Below are 15,308 nucleotides of genomic sequence, written 5' to 3' on the forward strand. Positions count from 1 at the left end.
TTTGATTGGATTCTGGGGTTTGTGAACATAATGCTATGTTTGGTATTATATGACCCTTAAAGCATAGACATTTGTGGCCCCGACGATTGATATGAGATTTGAGATTTGATGGCACTTCGTCGACGCTATCATACGAGTATCCCTAATTGAGGCCGGTGTGCCAGCTCGAGCATTGATTTGATAGCGATCCATTTGATTCTGACATGTGCTCAGTGGATGGGAATTTGACCTGATACCTCCACGACATACATGCATTGCATACCATATATCATTGTTTAGATACTTGTGGTATATATGATGGTTGTTCCATACGGAACTTTGCTCACCCCCAAGGGGGGCTGTTGTTGTCTTTGTGTGTAGACAATGGTAGGTACTCCAGGATATCAGGAGACCGGAGAGGGTACTTCTGGAGGGAGTCATAGTTTGAGTTGAGATTTATATTTTGTTCCCTGTATATATGTATTTATAACCGGGGCATGTCCCGAGGATATGAGTTGTTTGTATATATATGATTGGTTTTGATTACGTGTGGGCATGTTTATGATGTGAGATTAAATACTATTTTCAATATTTAAATTATAGGAGAAATATTTTGGGCTCATTGTAAAGAAATTTTAAGCTCGTTTTCCACTGTAATTAGTTAACCCTAATCAAAGTGCATTGTAATAACGATTAGGAGCTAAGGGCCCCACATGATTACTCATTAAATACCAGATAATTGGACTAGAAAGGTTAAAATCTATGTGATACCTAACCAAATTACCAAAAGGAGACTGCTCGAGAAAAAGGGCTCTCTCGTCGTTGTTCAAATCATGATTAATCTTCTCTGCAATATCTTTATATCTGGATTCAAGTGTCAATTTACATCAAAAAATTGCATTCATTCCTAGTTTTCTTGGCAAATAGACCTGTTACAGGTACACATAAATATGTTAGAAAAATAAATGGAGAATTTGGGTGGGTCGACTGAAGCTTGAGTCGAGTCGACCCAACCGTGGGTCGACCCAAAGATCCGGTCGACCCAAACAATGTTTTTTGGTTTGGGTCCAAGCTTGTGTCGACTAGGTCGACCCTTTCTTCTTCAACACGCACGCATAAGCAAAAAATCGAAATCTTCTTAAACACGCACAATGAGGCAATAAATCGAAATAAACATGAAAATTACCAGATTTTGGTTAGCTATTTCTTCAATTGAGTTTGCATCACGTCGAGGGAAGGAAATTTCTGGGAATAAAATTCGAACTGCGTCGACGGAAGGGAAGATTTACGTAGACAAGCGAAAGAGAGATTTAGGTCGACTGAATAATGAGAATGCATGTTAGGGTTTTAATCAAATTTAACCGTGTATTTACACTTAAAACATAAGGACATTTATATAAATTGACTTATGAATTGTTTTTTTTTTAAATAAGTCACAATTTACTCATGACAATAAAAAATATATGATCCATTTTAAATTTAATTAAATAAAAGAGATTTTGACTTTTTTAAATCGAAAAAAGGGAGTTGACTGTTGTTAGTTAGGTGAGTTCATTTATTAGGTCATTAATTAGTTAGTTAGATTTTACTTTTTCAAAAAATATATTTTAATTGATATTGTTCCCTCCCCGAGGTTTCATTTAGTCCCGTTATTTTTGTGTTCTTCACGACAAAATAATCAAAAATCATTTGAAAATTTGAAGATTTGCAGAGAAGTAAGTACTTGAATGCTGTATTGCTAGATTTGTTTCAGTTTAATTCTGGTTTTTTTTTTTTGTTAAAATTTTTGTGAGTGGAGTTTGTGTGAGTATTTACAGTGCAACGTAGTATGAATTGATTGTGTAGGTCGAGCAGATAAATGGAGTGTGCTGGTGTGAGTCGAGCATGATCGTATTTTCTAGGTAGTGTGTTGGTGAATACGTGTGGGTGTCTCTCGGCCCATAGGTGGGTCAAGGTGCACCTGTGGGTCGAGATGTCTCAACTCACACACACCTCGACCCACAGTTGTGAATAGTGGGCCGAGCTCTTCACACCTCGTGTGTGGGTTGAGGTGCACGTCACACTCGACTCGCTCCAGGTGTGAAGAGTGGGTCCAGCTCTTCACACCTCGTGTGTGTGGGTCGAGTGATGTGTGGGTCGAGCATATTTTTTAAAATAAATATATTGTCTATAATATAATATTATATATATGTTTTGTAGGTTATGCCAATCGTTATTCTCTTGAGTACAATGATGAATGGAAAATTAAAGAAGATAATATATTTAAATGTCGTTCATGGTCGAGTGGTAAGTGGCAGCTATTCCTTTGGATTCTTATATTGTTCTTTGAAATATATAGAAAGTGAGATATACAGAATTATGAATCTAAGTGGCACAGAAAAATTGAAATTAAGTTATCTTCATGATGTGAAGCATTGCAATATTCGTCCAATTTATATCGAGGATGATAATGATTGAAAGCATACTTATATTTTGGATGCGCGAAAGAAAGACATGTACTTCATGTCGAATTTGAACTCAGTGTTGTTTCTCTTGATATTGTTGAAAGTGAAAATATCATGTCACCAGATTTAAATGTGACTCATTTCAATGATGATTATGTCGATGATGAACAAATAAGTATGATCATTATTTTGATAGAACTTTTGTCTCAAATGACCACTGTACCAATAATGATGTATTAGAAGATGTAAATACTTCAACTGAAAATATGGAAGAGAATGATATAAGAAGCACATAAAATGATGTGGAGGATATAGATGCAGTACATGTGGATGATAATGATGTCAACATCCACCACATCAGTGTAGCTCATGATACTGAGACTTATGTTCAAGCTGATGCATATTCATTACCGATGGTTCAAGCTTATTTATCGGTCAAATATTTTCAAGCAAGAACCGAAGTGAATAAAGTTCTATCCAAAAAATTGCTTTGAACTCGTCTTTTGAGTTTGAAAGTGTCAAATCTTCTCGAAATATCTATTCGGTTTGTTGTGTGAATAACGTTGCAACTAGGGAATTTGGACTTCAAAGCAGGAGAACTCACGGATTTTGTGATTCGTACATACTGCAACACACACAATTGTGACTTGACTGGAATGCGTAAAAAGCATCGACAAACCAGCTCATTTGTCATTTGTGATATGTTGGTAGAGAACTTTCAAGGATAACAGAAAACACCTCAACCAAAATCTATTATGACAATGATGCGGAATAAGAGGGTTGTCATTACCTATTACAAAGCCTTGAAAGGCAAACACTTGCTCATGATATCTTCAGAGATGATCCTGAAAGAAGTTTTGGTCTTCTACCTTCATATTTGAAAATGGTCGAGAGAAGGAACTCTGATAATATAATAGATTAGTAGTAGATGAGCATAATAGATTCAAGTATTTGTTTTTATTATATGGCGCATGTGTAAGAGGATATAAATGGATGAGAAAGTCTTATCTATTGATGGTACATGGTTGAAAGGAAAGTACGACGGTACTTTACTTGTGGCCTCAGCACAAGATGAAGATTTTCATCAATATCCTTTGGCTTGGGATGTTGTTGATGTAGAATCCATTGCTTCACACAAGCTCTAAGAGCTCGACCCAGGAGCTTGATCCGAGCTAGCTCGACCCAGGGCCTGGGTCACATCTAGATCCAATCTCTTGGGTCGAGAATCGACCCAATAAAATTCAAAATAAAAATTGGTTACTTACCAATACATGATTCTCTTGTACGATTTGTCGTATTTGTCGCATAGGAATATCTTGTAGACTCATTGTTAGCCAAAAATCAATATAATGGAGGTTTGAGAAGAAGATGTTTTGTGTAAAGATTGAGAATGAATGGACTGAAATGTGGATTGGGTTGAGTTGGGTCGCGTGAGTTTTATTTTTAATTAAATTATAATTTTATTATATATAAAATTAAAATAAATAATTAAATACACTAATGAAAAAAATTAGTTTTTAAATATTTTTTTAAAAAAAAGATAAAAAATAAATTATTTTCACTCATTTTATTTAATAAACCTTTCCATCCGTCCGGTTTTCCTCATTTTCCCCAATTCACTCCTCTCCACTAAAATTCCCAAGTTTCTTTAGAATTCAGGTGAACATATGAGAATGACGATGACGGCGGTGTCCCATTGATTCAACCCCCGGGAAATGGCCGGTAGACACCACTCCGCCTCACCCCCGCCTCTGCATCCGGCGGAATCAAATCCCGTCGATCTCCATTTTCTCTACTTCTTGATCTCTCTGCTTTTTCTCTCCCCCTCCTCCTCTACATCTTCACCTCCTCGTCATCCCCATCCTCCACGCTCTCACACGACACGGTCTACGTCGCTCCAAACCCTAACGCCGGACTATTTCATTTGTTTCCTCACTTCAAAGTTCCTAGCTAACGTGAAATCCTCTACGGCTCCCGATGACCACTGTTAGTGGCAATGTCACAGAGCAGCAAGTCAAGATTTTTGATGATTTGATTGCGCTTAACGAGGAAAAAAGGCTCTGTGGAGGTGAAAATTGGTTTATCCGTTGTCTCCGCCTCTCAAGGTCTACGTCTACGATATGCCCTCCAAATTCACCCTACGATTTACTCCGGTTGTTTCAAAGTACTTACAAAGAGGACTACTACTGTCACTTCTAATGGCAGTCCCGTCCATCGATTGATCGAGCAAGTGATACACTTCATTTTATATAGCTGCAAAAAGCTGGGGATGTGTGTAAGAAATACTAACATTCGAAAAAAAAATATATCTTTATTAGTTTAATTTCCTCTCTGTTGCTCCGAATGTGAACAAGTATTTTTGTTCTCTCTTGTTTGCTGTATGCTGTGTTAGTGTCTTTTTTGATGATTTGTTTGTTGCCGTAGCATTCTGTTGATTACTGGTTGTGGGCCGATTTGATAGCGCCGGAGTCGGAAAGATTATTGAAGAATGTCGTGAGAGTTCATAAACATGAGGAGGCTGATTTGTTCTACATTCCGTTCTTCACGACGATTAGCTTTGTTCTTGCTTGAGAAGCAAGAGTGCAAGGCACTTTACAGGGTGTGAGTGTGTTTCCTAATGTCTCGTTCTTTAGATTTTTGTTAGATTTACATGGTCATGAAGCATGCTGGAGCTCTTTGGATGGTTTGTTATTTTAGGCGTTTTCATTGGTTTGTACCTGTTCATTGATCATGAACTACCAAAAAAAGCTTTCTATAGTGAGATTCATTTCTGGGATGAAATTTAGTGAACTCATTTTCATTACCATGTTGTGATACATTTGTTTTTTGTCAACTCCCCTGTGATGGGTAGAGTCAATATGGCTGCTTGCTCTGGCTTCTTAAATTGAGGCCACATTGAAGCCACCGTATGACTTTAGCTCTGTGGAAGAAGTTATAAGATTCTGGATTATCAAAATTTTCAGTTGTTATTGCATGTGATAATAAACAAAAGTTAGTCCACCAGGTGTCGAAATTTTTTCTTAATTATATGTATCATGAATCTCACAATTATAAATGCCTTTGTACAATGTGGATGTGAAATGGGTTGAGTTAAGGGGTCCTGAGAAAGATTTTTGCCTTTTCCATGTGACTTTCTGTATTAGCATCTCAGGTACAGATCAAGACTGTTATCAGAATAAGTGATTAACGTATAGCAGTTGTGTTATCATCTAGAAAATTTAATTAATCAATTTGTCTGTGTAGGAAGCTCTGAAGTGGGTAACAGAACAACCAGCTTGGAAGAGATCTGAGGGTAGAGATCACATCCTTCCAGTTCATCATCCCTGGTCATTTAAATCTGTTCGAAAGTTTAGAAGATGCAATCTGGCTCCTTCCTGATAGGATTCAACAGGAAATTGGTGATAATATGCCGAAGCTCTTCATTGTCCAAATAGGTTATGTCGATTTGCGGGTGTATTTATGTGGACTGTTTCTGGCATTGCAGGTATAAACCAGGACAAGTTTACCTTGAGGAAAGACGTGATATACTTCCATATGTTCCCAATGTTGATGTGTGTGATTCAAAATGTTTGTCAGATGCAAAGAGAACAATACTTCTGTTTTTTCGTGGGAGGCTGAAAAGAAAATGCTGGAGCGCTGTTTTACCATCCTCACTAGTGACTTTTCGAGTTGTCCATGGGTCTTCGTATTGGGAGCCTGTCGACGAATATAAAGGCTTGTTGATGGGGAGACATACATGAGGGGTTTAGCAAGGAATATTTTGTTGAACTAAGTGTTGTTTTCTTATTTTGATTCCAGGGTGGGAAAATTCGTGCTAAACTGTAACAGAACTCACTGGCGCTAATGATGTGATCATAGAGGAGGGCACTGCAGGAGAGGTGGGGGAAAGCTGCAGCTCAGATTGGCATGCAGAAGTATAATTTAGTTCAGTGATACAATTGCTTTGTCATTATGCCTGCAAAACTTGAATTATCTGATCTATGCTTTTTCTTCCTATTGACCAGGTCTACCTTTTGCCTTAATCCAGCAGGTGACACTCCTTCATCTGCTAGGTTGTTTGATGCAATTGTCAGTGGGTGCATCCCTGTTATTGTTAGCGATGAACTGGAGCTTCCCTTTGAAGGAATTCTTGACTATCGCAAGGTATATACCTTTTTTATGGAGGTCTGACTGTACAAGTTATTAACTCTCTCACCTGTGCGTTTTGCTGTCAAAGTTTAGAATTGAGTTGGCATTTGTTTTCAACACATTTTTATGCATTCACTAGGTAATTTGGAGAAAGTTGTTTACAGGGTATTTTGTAAGATATAAAGTTAATTCCGTGGGGATAAACAGTGTATAACATGTGATTCTGATCAGTGATAAAATACAGTTATTAGCTTTTTGTTTGATAGTGAAAGCTGATGTTTCTGTGACAGATAGCTGTATTTGTTGATTCTAGCGATGTGATGCAGCCTGGATGGCTCTTATCCATTTTAAGAAGCATTCCTCCCACACAAATTAGAGAGATGCAAATGAATCTAGCTAAGGTATGTGCCTGTGCATTTCATGAATCACACACTGTCTGTGAATCTTGTCTTAACTTCGTGTAATCTAACCTAATTCATTAGAATTATTATGTACCCTTTTATATATTATTTTTTATTTATTTCAGCACCGAAGCATTTTTTATATTCCCATCCTGCGTTGCCAATGGGTCCGGAAGACTTGGTTGGAGGAATGGTTTGTTCCTCTATCCTTGATTTCCATAAATATAGCGCCAGTTTGCATATAATGTTGTTTTTCGATCTGTACTTCAGTTCTTAATTGCCCTGTGAAAAAATTAGGATAATGAACTAGAAAAACACTGTCTTTGCTGCTGAGCTGTACAATGTTGAACAATATAGAACAGTGACTCCAAATGTTTTATCTTCTTTTCTGAAAATTTGTCCACATCGAGTGAACTTGTAGCACTTTTTTGAATTCACTCACTTGAAGTGTATCGTTCATCTAAGATATTATCCTTTTGCACAGATTGCAGGAAAGTTGCTAAACATAAAGCTTCATGTGCGAAGATCCCAACGTGTAGTGAAAGGATCTAGAAGCCTATGTACTTGTGACTGCAGGCATCCTAATATTACTAGTAGCACGATCCCTTTCTCCTAGTCATTACAGATACTTCCTGAAATTTCTAATTTTCATTTTTATTTTTGCTTTTTGCTTTTGTTTTGCTTTTTGCTTATCCCTGATACTAGCTTCCTGTTTTATGTTATTGTTTGTTGCCCCTGTGCCATTTCACTTGTTACTTCTGAACTAGAATATTATACCTCATTCTTTTTGGATAGATTTGTCATGAATGAATTCTTTCACTTTTTAGAAAGTTCGAGGCGCTCTAAGGCTTATAAGTAGTGTAACATTCAAGCACAAGATGCAAGGTGGGGCGCAAACTGTATCGAAGTGCCGTAAATAATGGTATGTGCACACTCTATTGAAGTGCCGTAAATAATGGTATCACATATAATGTTATATCTAGTTTACGAATTATTAAAGAACAATAAAATAAATTCATTAGTATATAGATGAAAATAGATGTTCATTATCTTGCATTTCATTGCTGATTTACTATTTTCACATTGAAGACGTTTAAAAGTGGCCTTGAACTGTAAAGCACACCAAGACCTAGACTTTATGGTCAATGCTCGAGCATCATTAACGGACTGCCATACCTTGTGTCAGAGCGACAATCTTGAGCCTTGGACCTTGGTGTATGCCTTTTATTTTTGTGACTAAACAATGCAATATATAGAAATATAGTTTATTTCGACAGTTTTAGGTTCAAACGGTGATAGGAATGGTCCCTCTATGCTAGGAAAACGACAACAATCTAACATTATCAACGTAGTTAACAAAGCAGTCCAGACAGTTTGGCACTCTTCACTTCACATTGTCACCACATGGGTTAATTATTTGTGTTGGTGTTAGTGTTGGTGTTGCTTTTGGTGCAAAGAGATTTTGGGTTTGGTGGTTGTGTGCAAAGGGATTTTTGATTTGGTGGTTCCCAAAGGAAGTGTGATAAATTTCAACCCACCAGAAACTCCTATTGCATTGTATTCATGCAAGAGGGATGAGCATTGTAAGCAAGTTGTTACAGCAGCAAGAATGCATGTTCAAGCTAATTTTAGTGGTCACGTAATATAATTATCATCATCTATAACAAAGCCAAATATTACCAAGTCTCCAATCTTTAACAATAATCTATCAACCCCAATAAAGTAAGTGACGCTCCATTTCTTCGTGGTAACGACAGACTCCGTCTACGATGTTGCTTGTTCAAGTTATACTGTTATCCATCTCATCTATATCAGCGGCGGCAACAAATCTTCCTTCAAGAAACCAAGATATTGTTGTAGCAATAGAAGAGATGCAGAAAGCCAATTACTTCACTTTTGTCACCCTCATTAACATGGCCCCTCCCGACCTATTTCAGTCCAACATCACTTTCTTGATGCCTAACGATCGGATCTTGTCGAGAACCAATATACCTGAAACCTCCCTTGTTGATCTATTGCTCCGTCAATCCATCCCGTCGCCTCTGCTTTTCGAGCACCTCGAGCATTTCCCAACTGGCTCCATGATCCCAACGTCGAGGCCCGGTTATGTTTTCAAGGTCAATAATGATGGGAGGGAGCGGTTTTATCTCAACAATGTGAGAATCATTAGTCCTAACGTATGCACCAAAGGGTCTTCAATAAGATGCCATGGTGTAGATGGAGTGGTGCAGCCTACTTCGCTATCCCCTCAGTCGAGTACACAACCGGTACTCTCTTGCCCGAATAGCACGGGTCATCCGGTGGTCTCAGCCCCTCCATTTCCGGTCGCGACGGTAGCCGCACCACCGCCATCTGCTCCTACATCAAGTTCTCCTAAGACATGCAATGCTACAAGTTCTGTTGATTTGTTAATTACATTGCTGATGTTTATGGTGGAAACATGGTTGTTTTGTAGAGTTTAATTATTAGTATAGGATATTGATGACTCCACAATTAACAAAATGAATATTATGATCCTAATTTAATCGCAACTGTATATCAACTTTTAATTTCCCAAATGATTCAGGTGAGTGCAAAAAAAAAATGAAACTACAAATAATTCTTTACCTCAAAGTTAAATTTGTCTTGGTTCAGACCCATCTTTAATAAGCTTGTCTCAAAATGACGTCTACTAATAGTGACAGGGATTAGGACAAATGCACTTGGAACACAAGGACAAGACACATTTAAGATAATGCTTATCCAAGTGAAATTCATGATTAAAAAAAGTCAAAATATCATGCATAAGTATATTGTGACATGTTATTATGGATTTATATTTGTGAGATGATTTGATCAGATCTATATCTAAAATAAAAATAATATTTTTCGATTTAAAAGTAATATTTTTTTAATGGATCGAGTTAGATAGAAGATCTGTCTTACAAAATTGATCCATAAGTCGATCTCATATGAATTTTTGTAAAATGTCAAAGGTACTTTCTATTTGTGCATTGTAGTTTGTAGGCATTTTTTTAAAAATTATAAATTAATAAAATCATTATAAAAATGTTGCAAATTGAAAACTTTTATAAAACTGTATATTCTTATTCACTGCACCGAATTCAGAATTATTTAAAAAAAATTTTAAAAAATAAAATAAGAAGAAAGTCACGGATTCATTGAATCCGTGATAGTCTGCCACGGATTCTGAATCCGTGGCACCCAACCCGTGCCCCCCTCTCCTTTATTTATTTGCACCCTCCCATTTTCCATTCGGTATCATTCTCCCATTTTCCCTTCGGTATTCGGTATCATTCGGCGATTTATAAACCTTCCCATTCTTGCCGATGTCATTCGGTATTTTCATTCGGCGATTTGTTGGTTGTCCTCGGCATTTCAATTTGTTGGTCATCGGTGACATATTCTTCCGTCTTCGGTATTTTTATTTGCGCAACATCAATATTTCCGTTTGTTGGTAATAATTCTCGTCGGTTTGTTATGCTCATAATTTTTTTTTGTTATCGAGACTTGTCAAGTATTATTTTATTTATTATTTTTGAATTAATATTGTTTATGTTGTATTTTTTGTAAGAATGTTTAATATGACATGTTATTATATTGTTCGTTGATTAACAATTTATTTCATACAAACAAATATTAAGAGGTAACATTATTATTTTTGTTCATTGTATCGTGGCTAAAGGTCATGTAGGAAAGAAGGCACAATGGTTTTATGGAATTGAAGAAATCATACACACTTTTCACAAAGACAATTGTATCCAACTAACAATAACATCTTCAATCTCATTGTAACATTCAAGAGCATTTTTTTTTCTTCTCGTTGCTCTTATTTTCCTTCTCATTCCACATTTTCATTTTCTCTTCTTTTTTTTTTCATTTTTTCCTTCCTTTTTTCTTTTGCATAAAAAGTTTTTGAGACAACGACTTTGAGCCTTAATCACTCGATCACAACAATTTGCACTTTCTTGGCTCAAAATGATGCTAAATGCGAAAAGTTTTTATGATTATCCAATTCAAGGTTCAAATAGAGGAATAACCAACAAAAGGGATTTATCATGGCTTGTAATGTGGTTATTTTTCAACAAATAGGCTCAGGCTCGAACTTGGCTGAAAAGGCCCTCGAACTTCTTGCTTGAAAATTTGCGGAAAATTAAAAATTTTCTTTTTAAAAGAACTTAAGTGGCCTCATTCATAAAATCACTGGTGAATCAAGTTCAATATTTCAAAATATTGCAGCGGAAGAAAATAAAGTTTGCCAAAAATCACAATTTAAAAATATCCAACGACTGATAAATGTTTGCGGAATAAAATAACAACTGCTCTGAGGTCCTCGGGTGCCACTACTGCCGACCCAAGCTGGCTCACTGGTCCCCGCCCTCGGCCCTGGCCTCATCAGTACCTACAACAATCAAGTCTAGTGAGCCTAAAGACTCAGCATGCATATCGCAGGTAACGAGTAAAAATCTGAATTAAAATATGCATGAGTTAACATATCCTGTCCTGAGGCATGCTGAAAATAATCTGTACTGAGCAATTATAATACGTGCATAACTGAACTGATAATCACAGAAAAAAATGTTTGCTCCTTGGAGCCTGTACTGAAATAACTGATAAAATTTTCTGTTGAGATTATGTTTTACGCCTGTGGCCCTGCACTAAGCTGAACTGATCGGTAACTGGCTACCGGGGAGGCTGAAACTGAACTGAGCTGGCCGGTCACTGGCGACCGGGTGGTACCATACTGAACTGATCGGTCACTGGCGACCGTATAAAAAACTCCCACATAGTGAATGAACCACAAGCCATATCGCATAAATCTCAAAAATAATCATTTTCTATTTAATGCACGTAAAATAATTAACTGGCATAATGAAATGTCCCGTAATTTTACCAACTGGATTGGATTGGATCGTCCCAGGCTCGCTGCAACCTAACTGTGCTATGAAAAATATGCAATAGCTTAAACTTGACCAACTATGCAATTTACGTTCAAAAGATGCGACTATGACGCCTAATGACTTCGCATTTACATGACTCCGAGCCAACCTGAACCGACACCGAACCGACGTATAGTCATGATTAAAATACGCTGAAAAATCATAAAATAATGCTCCTAAAATGATAGGGTCGAAATCTAGGTGGAATGGAGGCCAAAACACGAAACGCTCTTTCGAGAGTCAATTTGGCACATCGCACCGTAAATTCTCGTACGACCTCAAAAATGATCCGAATGACGAAAGGTCAAAACATGACCTTCCTAACTCAATGAGGCACTGTCCAGTCCAAGGCCATGGGCTAAAAGCCAACCAAGAACTCGAACGAGCCACCGAACCGAACAGCAACTTGCTGTAATTTCCAGCAACTGTACAATCGTGTAACTTGTGTTGTTTTCGAGACTACGGCCATTGGGGCGTGAACCACCGACCAGACTCTTACCAACATCCCAAGGAATGATTTGAACCATGGCTAAGGGCCTAGGCCAGCCACAATCCGCATCACACCATAACTCAACCGAAACTCCAACCGAGAACCAACGTGCATGCGTGTGTAGTGTTTTGCTTAGATCGATGTCTTGCGTCGTTCCAGTGGCCATTTGATTGACCATGGCACGATCTAGACATATAGGGCATGGTATGAACCGTGGCTAAGGGCCATAGGCCAACCAAGATCCATACCAAGCAACCAAAACCGAAACCATATGCTGAACCAATGAAGAAGCCGAATGGGGAAAGGGGCTGTTCTTGTTGATTTGATTAAAACCGATGCACCATGGACCAAGCCACCAAAAGGGCGACTTAGTCACGTCTTAGACATGCTAGGTGATCTAACCATGGCTAAGAGCCCTTAGGGCAGCCAAGATCAGATTAACCCTCATGACAAAACTGAAATTTTCGAACTCAAAAAGGGACACAAATGGTGTTGCTGTCATTTCTTTTGCTTTCCAGCGAGCATGGGTGAAACCGATGGACAAATGTGGTCCTAATGCATCCTATTACATGTATATAAGTCGCCTTGGGAGCCTGGAGTCGAACCAATCACCTGAAACTCACAAACCAAGAAAACGTGAAGCTTGCCAAGGAAATCGAAAATTCTGCATGTGTGTTTCAAAATGTTTTGACATGTATCTCGGTTTTTGCTTGATAAACATGATCATATACTGAAAAATAATGATAATATGACTTGATTGAGGTTTGAAAGAAATCTAGACATGCCTGGTTTCGTTTCGAAAGAAAAGAACGAAACGACGACGACGCGGCACGGAGGAGATGGAGCGCTTCTCTTTTTTCTTTACTCTCGATTTTCCTCCCTTGCTTCCTACTGAATTCCCACGGTTTTTCTACTGAAAATTCTCTGAATTTCGTGAATGAGGGAGGGGAATGATGGTTAGGAGAGTGAGGGAGATCCAATATAAAGGGTTCAATGTATGACCAAGTCTCCCTTTTTTTTGAATTTTGAATGGTGTTTGATATCAATCTATGTTGGGTGTTTCTAGAATGGTGATGGCCGATTTTTACATGCTAGACTAGGATAGGATAATGCTAATTAGATCATTAAATGGTGCTAAAAGATCAAAGAATTATCTTCCTAATTAATACAAGAAAGGGTCAAAGGTTGATGAGTTGGCAATGAATTGTCTAGCAACAAGGGTGGCCGAAAATTGCAATAAAATGAAGGGAAATATTGTTATCTAGTCAACTAATAATCCTTGAAAGCCTTACTAATCCTTTAATAATTTAGTGAGCTAACCCCTTAATTAATAACTTAAATGAGTTCATTTCTTAATCACCTCAAATAATTAAATTAAATCCTCAAACCTCCCTTTCTAACTTAAATGAACTTACTTGCTAGCTAAATTAACTTCTGGAAATATTTTCGAATCTTAAATTCTATCTCAAAACTCCAACTCCAGTCCGGCCTCACTGAAATAACTGAAATGCTAAAAATCAAACTACTGAACTGAAATAATAATAATTAACTTCAAAAATGCATTTAAAATAATCATGCAATGAAGTCAATTAAATTTAAAAATCTAGAATTATGCATGGCTTATACGTACTGATTTACGGGTTCTACAATCCTTCCCCCCTTAAAAAAATTTCGTCCTCGAAATTAGAACTCACCGAATAACTCGGGGTATCGCTCTCATCTCCGGCTCAGACTCCCACGTAGCTTCCTCCTCAGAATGGTTGAGCCATTTGACTTTGACTCGCTTAACCAGCTTGTTCCGAAGTTTCTTCTCCTGCCGTCTAGGATCTGCACGGTCTCTCCTCATAAGATAAGTTCGGAGTAAGCTGCAACGGCTCGAAATTCAGCACATGCGAAGGATTTGCCATACTTCCAGCATGGAGACGTGAAACATTGTGTACTCCGGCCAGATTCGGCGGAAGAGCCACACGATAAGCTAGCGTCCCAACTCTGTCAAGGATCTCAAACGGTCCAATGAATCTCGGACTGAGCTTCCCTTTCTTGCCAAACTCATGACACCCTTCATAGGTGCCACTTTCACAAGACATGATCGCCCACTGCAAACTCTAAGTCTCTCCTCCGCTGATCGGCATAACTCTTCTGTCGGCTCTGAGCAGTCCTCATCCTATCACGGATCTTGACTACTACCTCTGCTGCCTGCTGAACAATCTCTGGACCCAACTCTGCTCTCTCTCCTACTTCATCCCAATGAACAGGAGATCTACTTGCGGCCATACAGTGCTTCATACGGAGCCATACCATAGAAGACTGGAAGCTGTTGTTGTAGGTGAACTCAACCAGTGGCAAGTTCGACTCCCAACTCCCTGAGAAATCGATGACGCAAGCGCGAAGAAGATCCTCCAAAATCTGAATAACTCGCTCCGACTGTCCATCTGTCTGCGGATGGAAAGCTGTGCTAAACAGCAACTTCGTACCCAAAGTCGAATGCAAACTCTTCCAAAATGAGGAAGTGAATCTGGGATCTCTGTCGGATACGATGAAACTGGAATACCATGGAGTCGGACTATCTCTCGGATATACAGCTCTGCATACTGAACCATGGTGAAAGTCGTCTTAATAGGCAAGAAGTGCGCTGATTTGGTAAGACGATCTACAATCACCCAAATAGCATTCGATCCCTGGCTGACTTCGGCAATCCGGTCACAAATCCATGGTAATGTTCCCACTTCCACTCGGGAATAGGAAGAGGCTTGAGCAAACCTGCTGGTCTCTGATGCTCGGCCTTCACTAACTGGCAAGTCAGACACTCGGACACAAACCCTCTGATGTCCTTCTTCATCCGGCCACCAATACAATAGCTGCAGATCTTTGTACATCTTCGTACTCCCAGGGTGAATGGAGTACGGGGACGTATGGGCCTCTGATA

The 15,308-nt window shown here is 38.4% G+C and overlaps 1 protein-coding gene and 1 pseudogene across 1 annotated transcript; both read left to right on the top strand.

Moving 5' to 3' along the window:
• The first annotated feature begins 4,138 nt into the window (after positions 1-4,138).
• LOC142532352 (putative arabinosyltransferase ARAD1) lies at positions 4,139-8,213 on the top strand (annotated as a pseudogene).
• Positions 8,214-8,313: 100 nt separating this feature from the next.
• Positions 8,314-9,491, top strand: LOC142533977 (uncharacterized). Its single transcript, XM_075640919.1, has one exon. The coding sequence runs from the start codon at positions 8,722-8,724 to the stop codon at positions 9,412-9,414; it is 693 nt and encodes a 230-aa protein (XP_075497034.1). The 5' UTR covers positions 8,314-8,721; the 3' UTR covers positions 9,415-9,491.
• Positions 9,492-15,308: the final 5,817 nt, after the last annotated feature.

Source organism: Primulina tabacum, chromosome 18, assembly GCF_025594145.1.
Source record: "Primulina tabacum isolate GXHZ01 chromosome 18, ASM2559414v2, whole genome shotgun sequence".
In the NCBI taxonomy this organism is placed as follows: Eukaryota; Viridiplantae; Streptophyta; class Magnoliopsida; order Lamiales; family Gesneriaceae; genus Primulina; species Primulina tabacum.

Coding starts and splice junctions, on each gene's coding strand:
- LOC142533977 (XM_075640919.1), top strand. CDS start 8,722: ATGTTGCTTGTTCAAGTTATACTGTTATCCATCTCATCTATATCAGCG.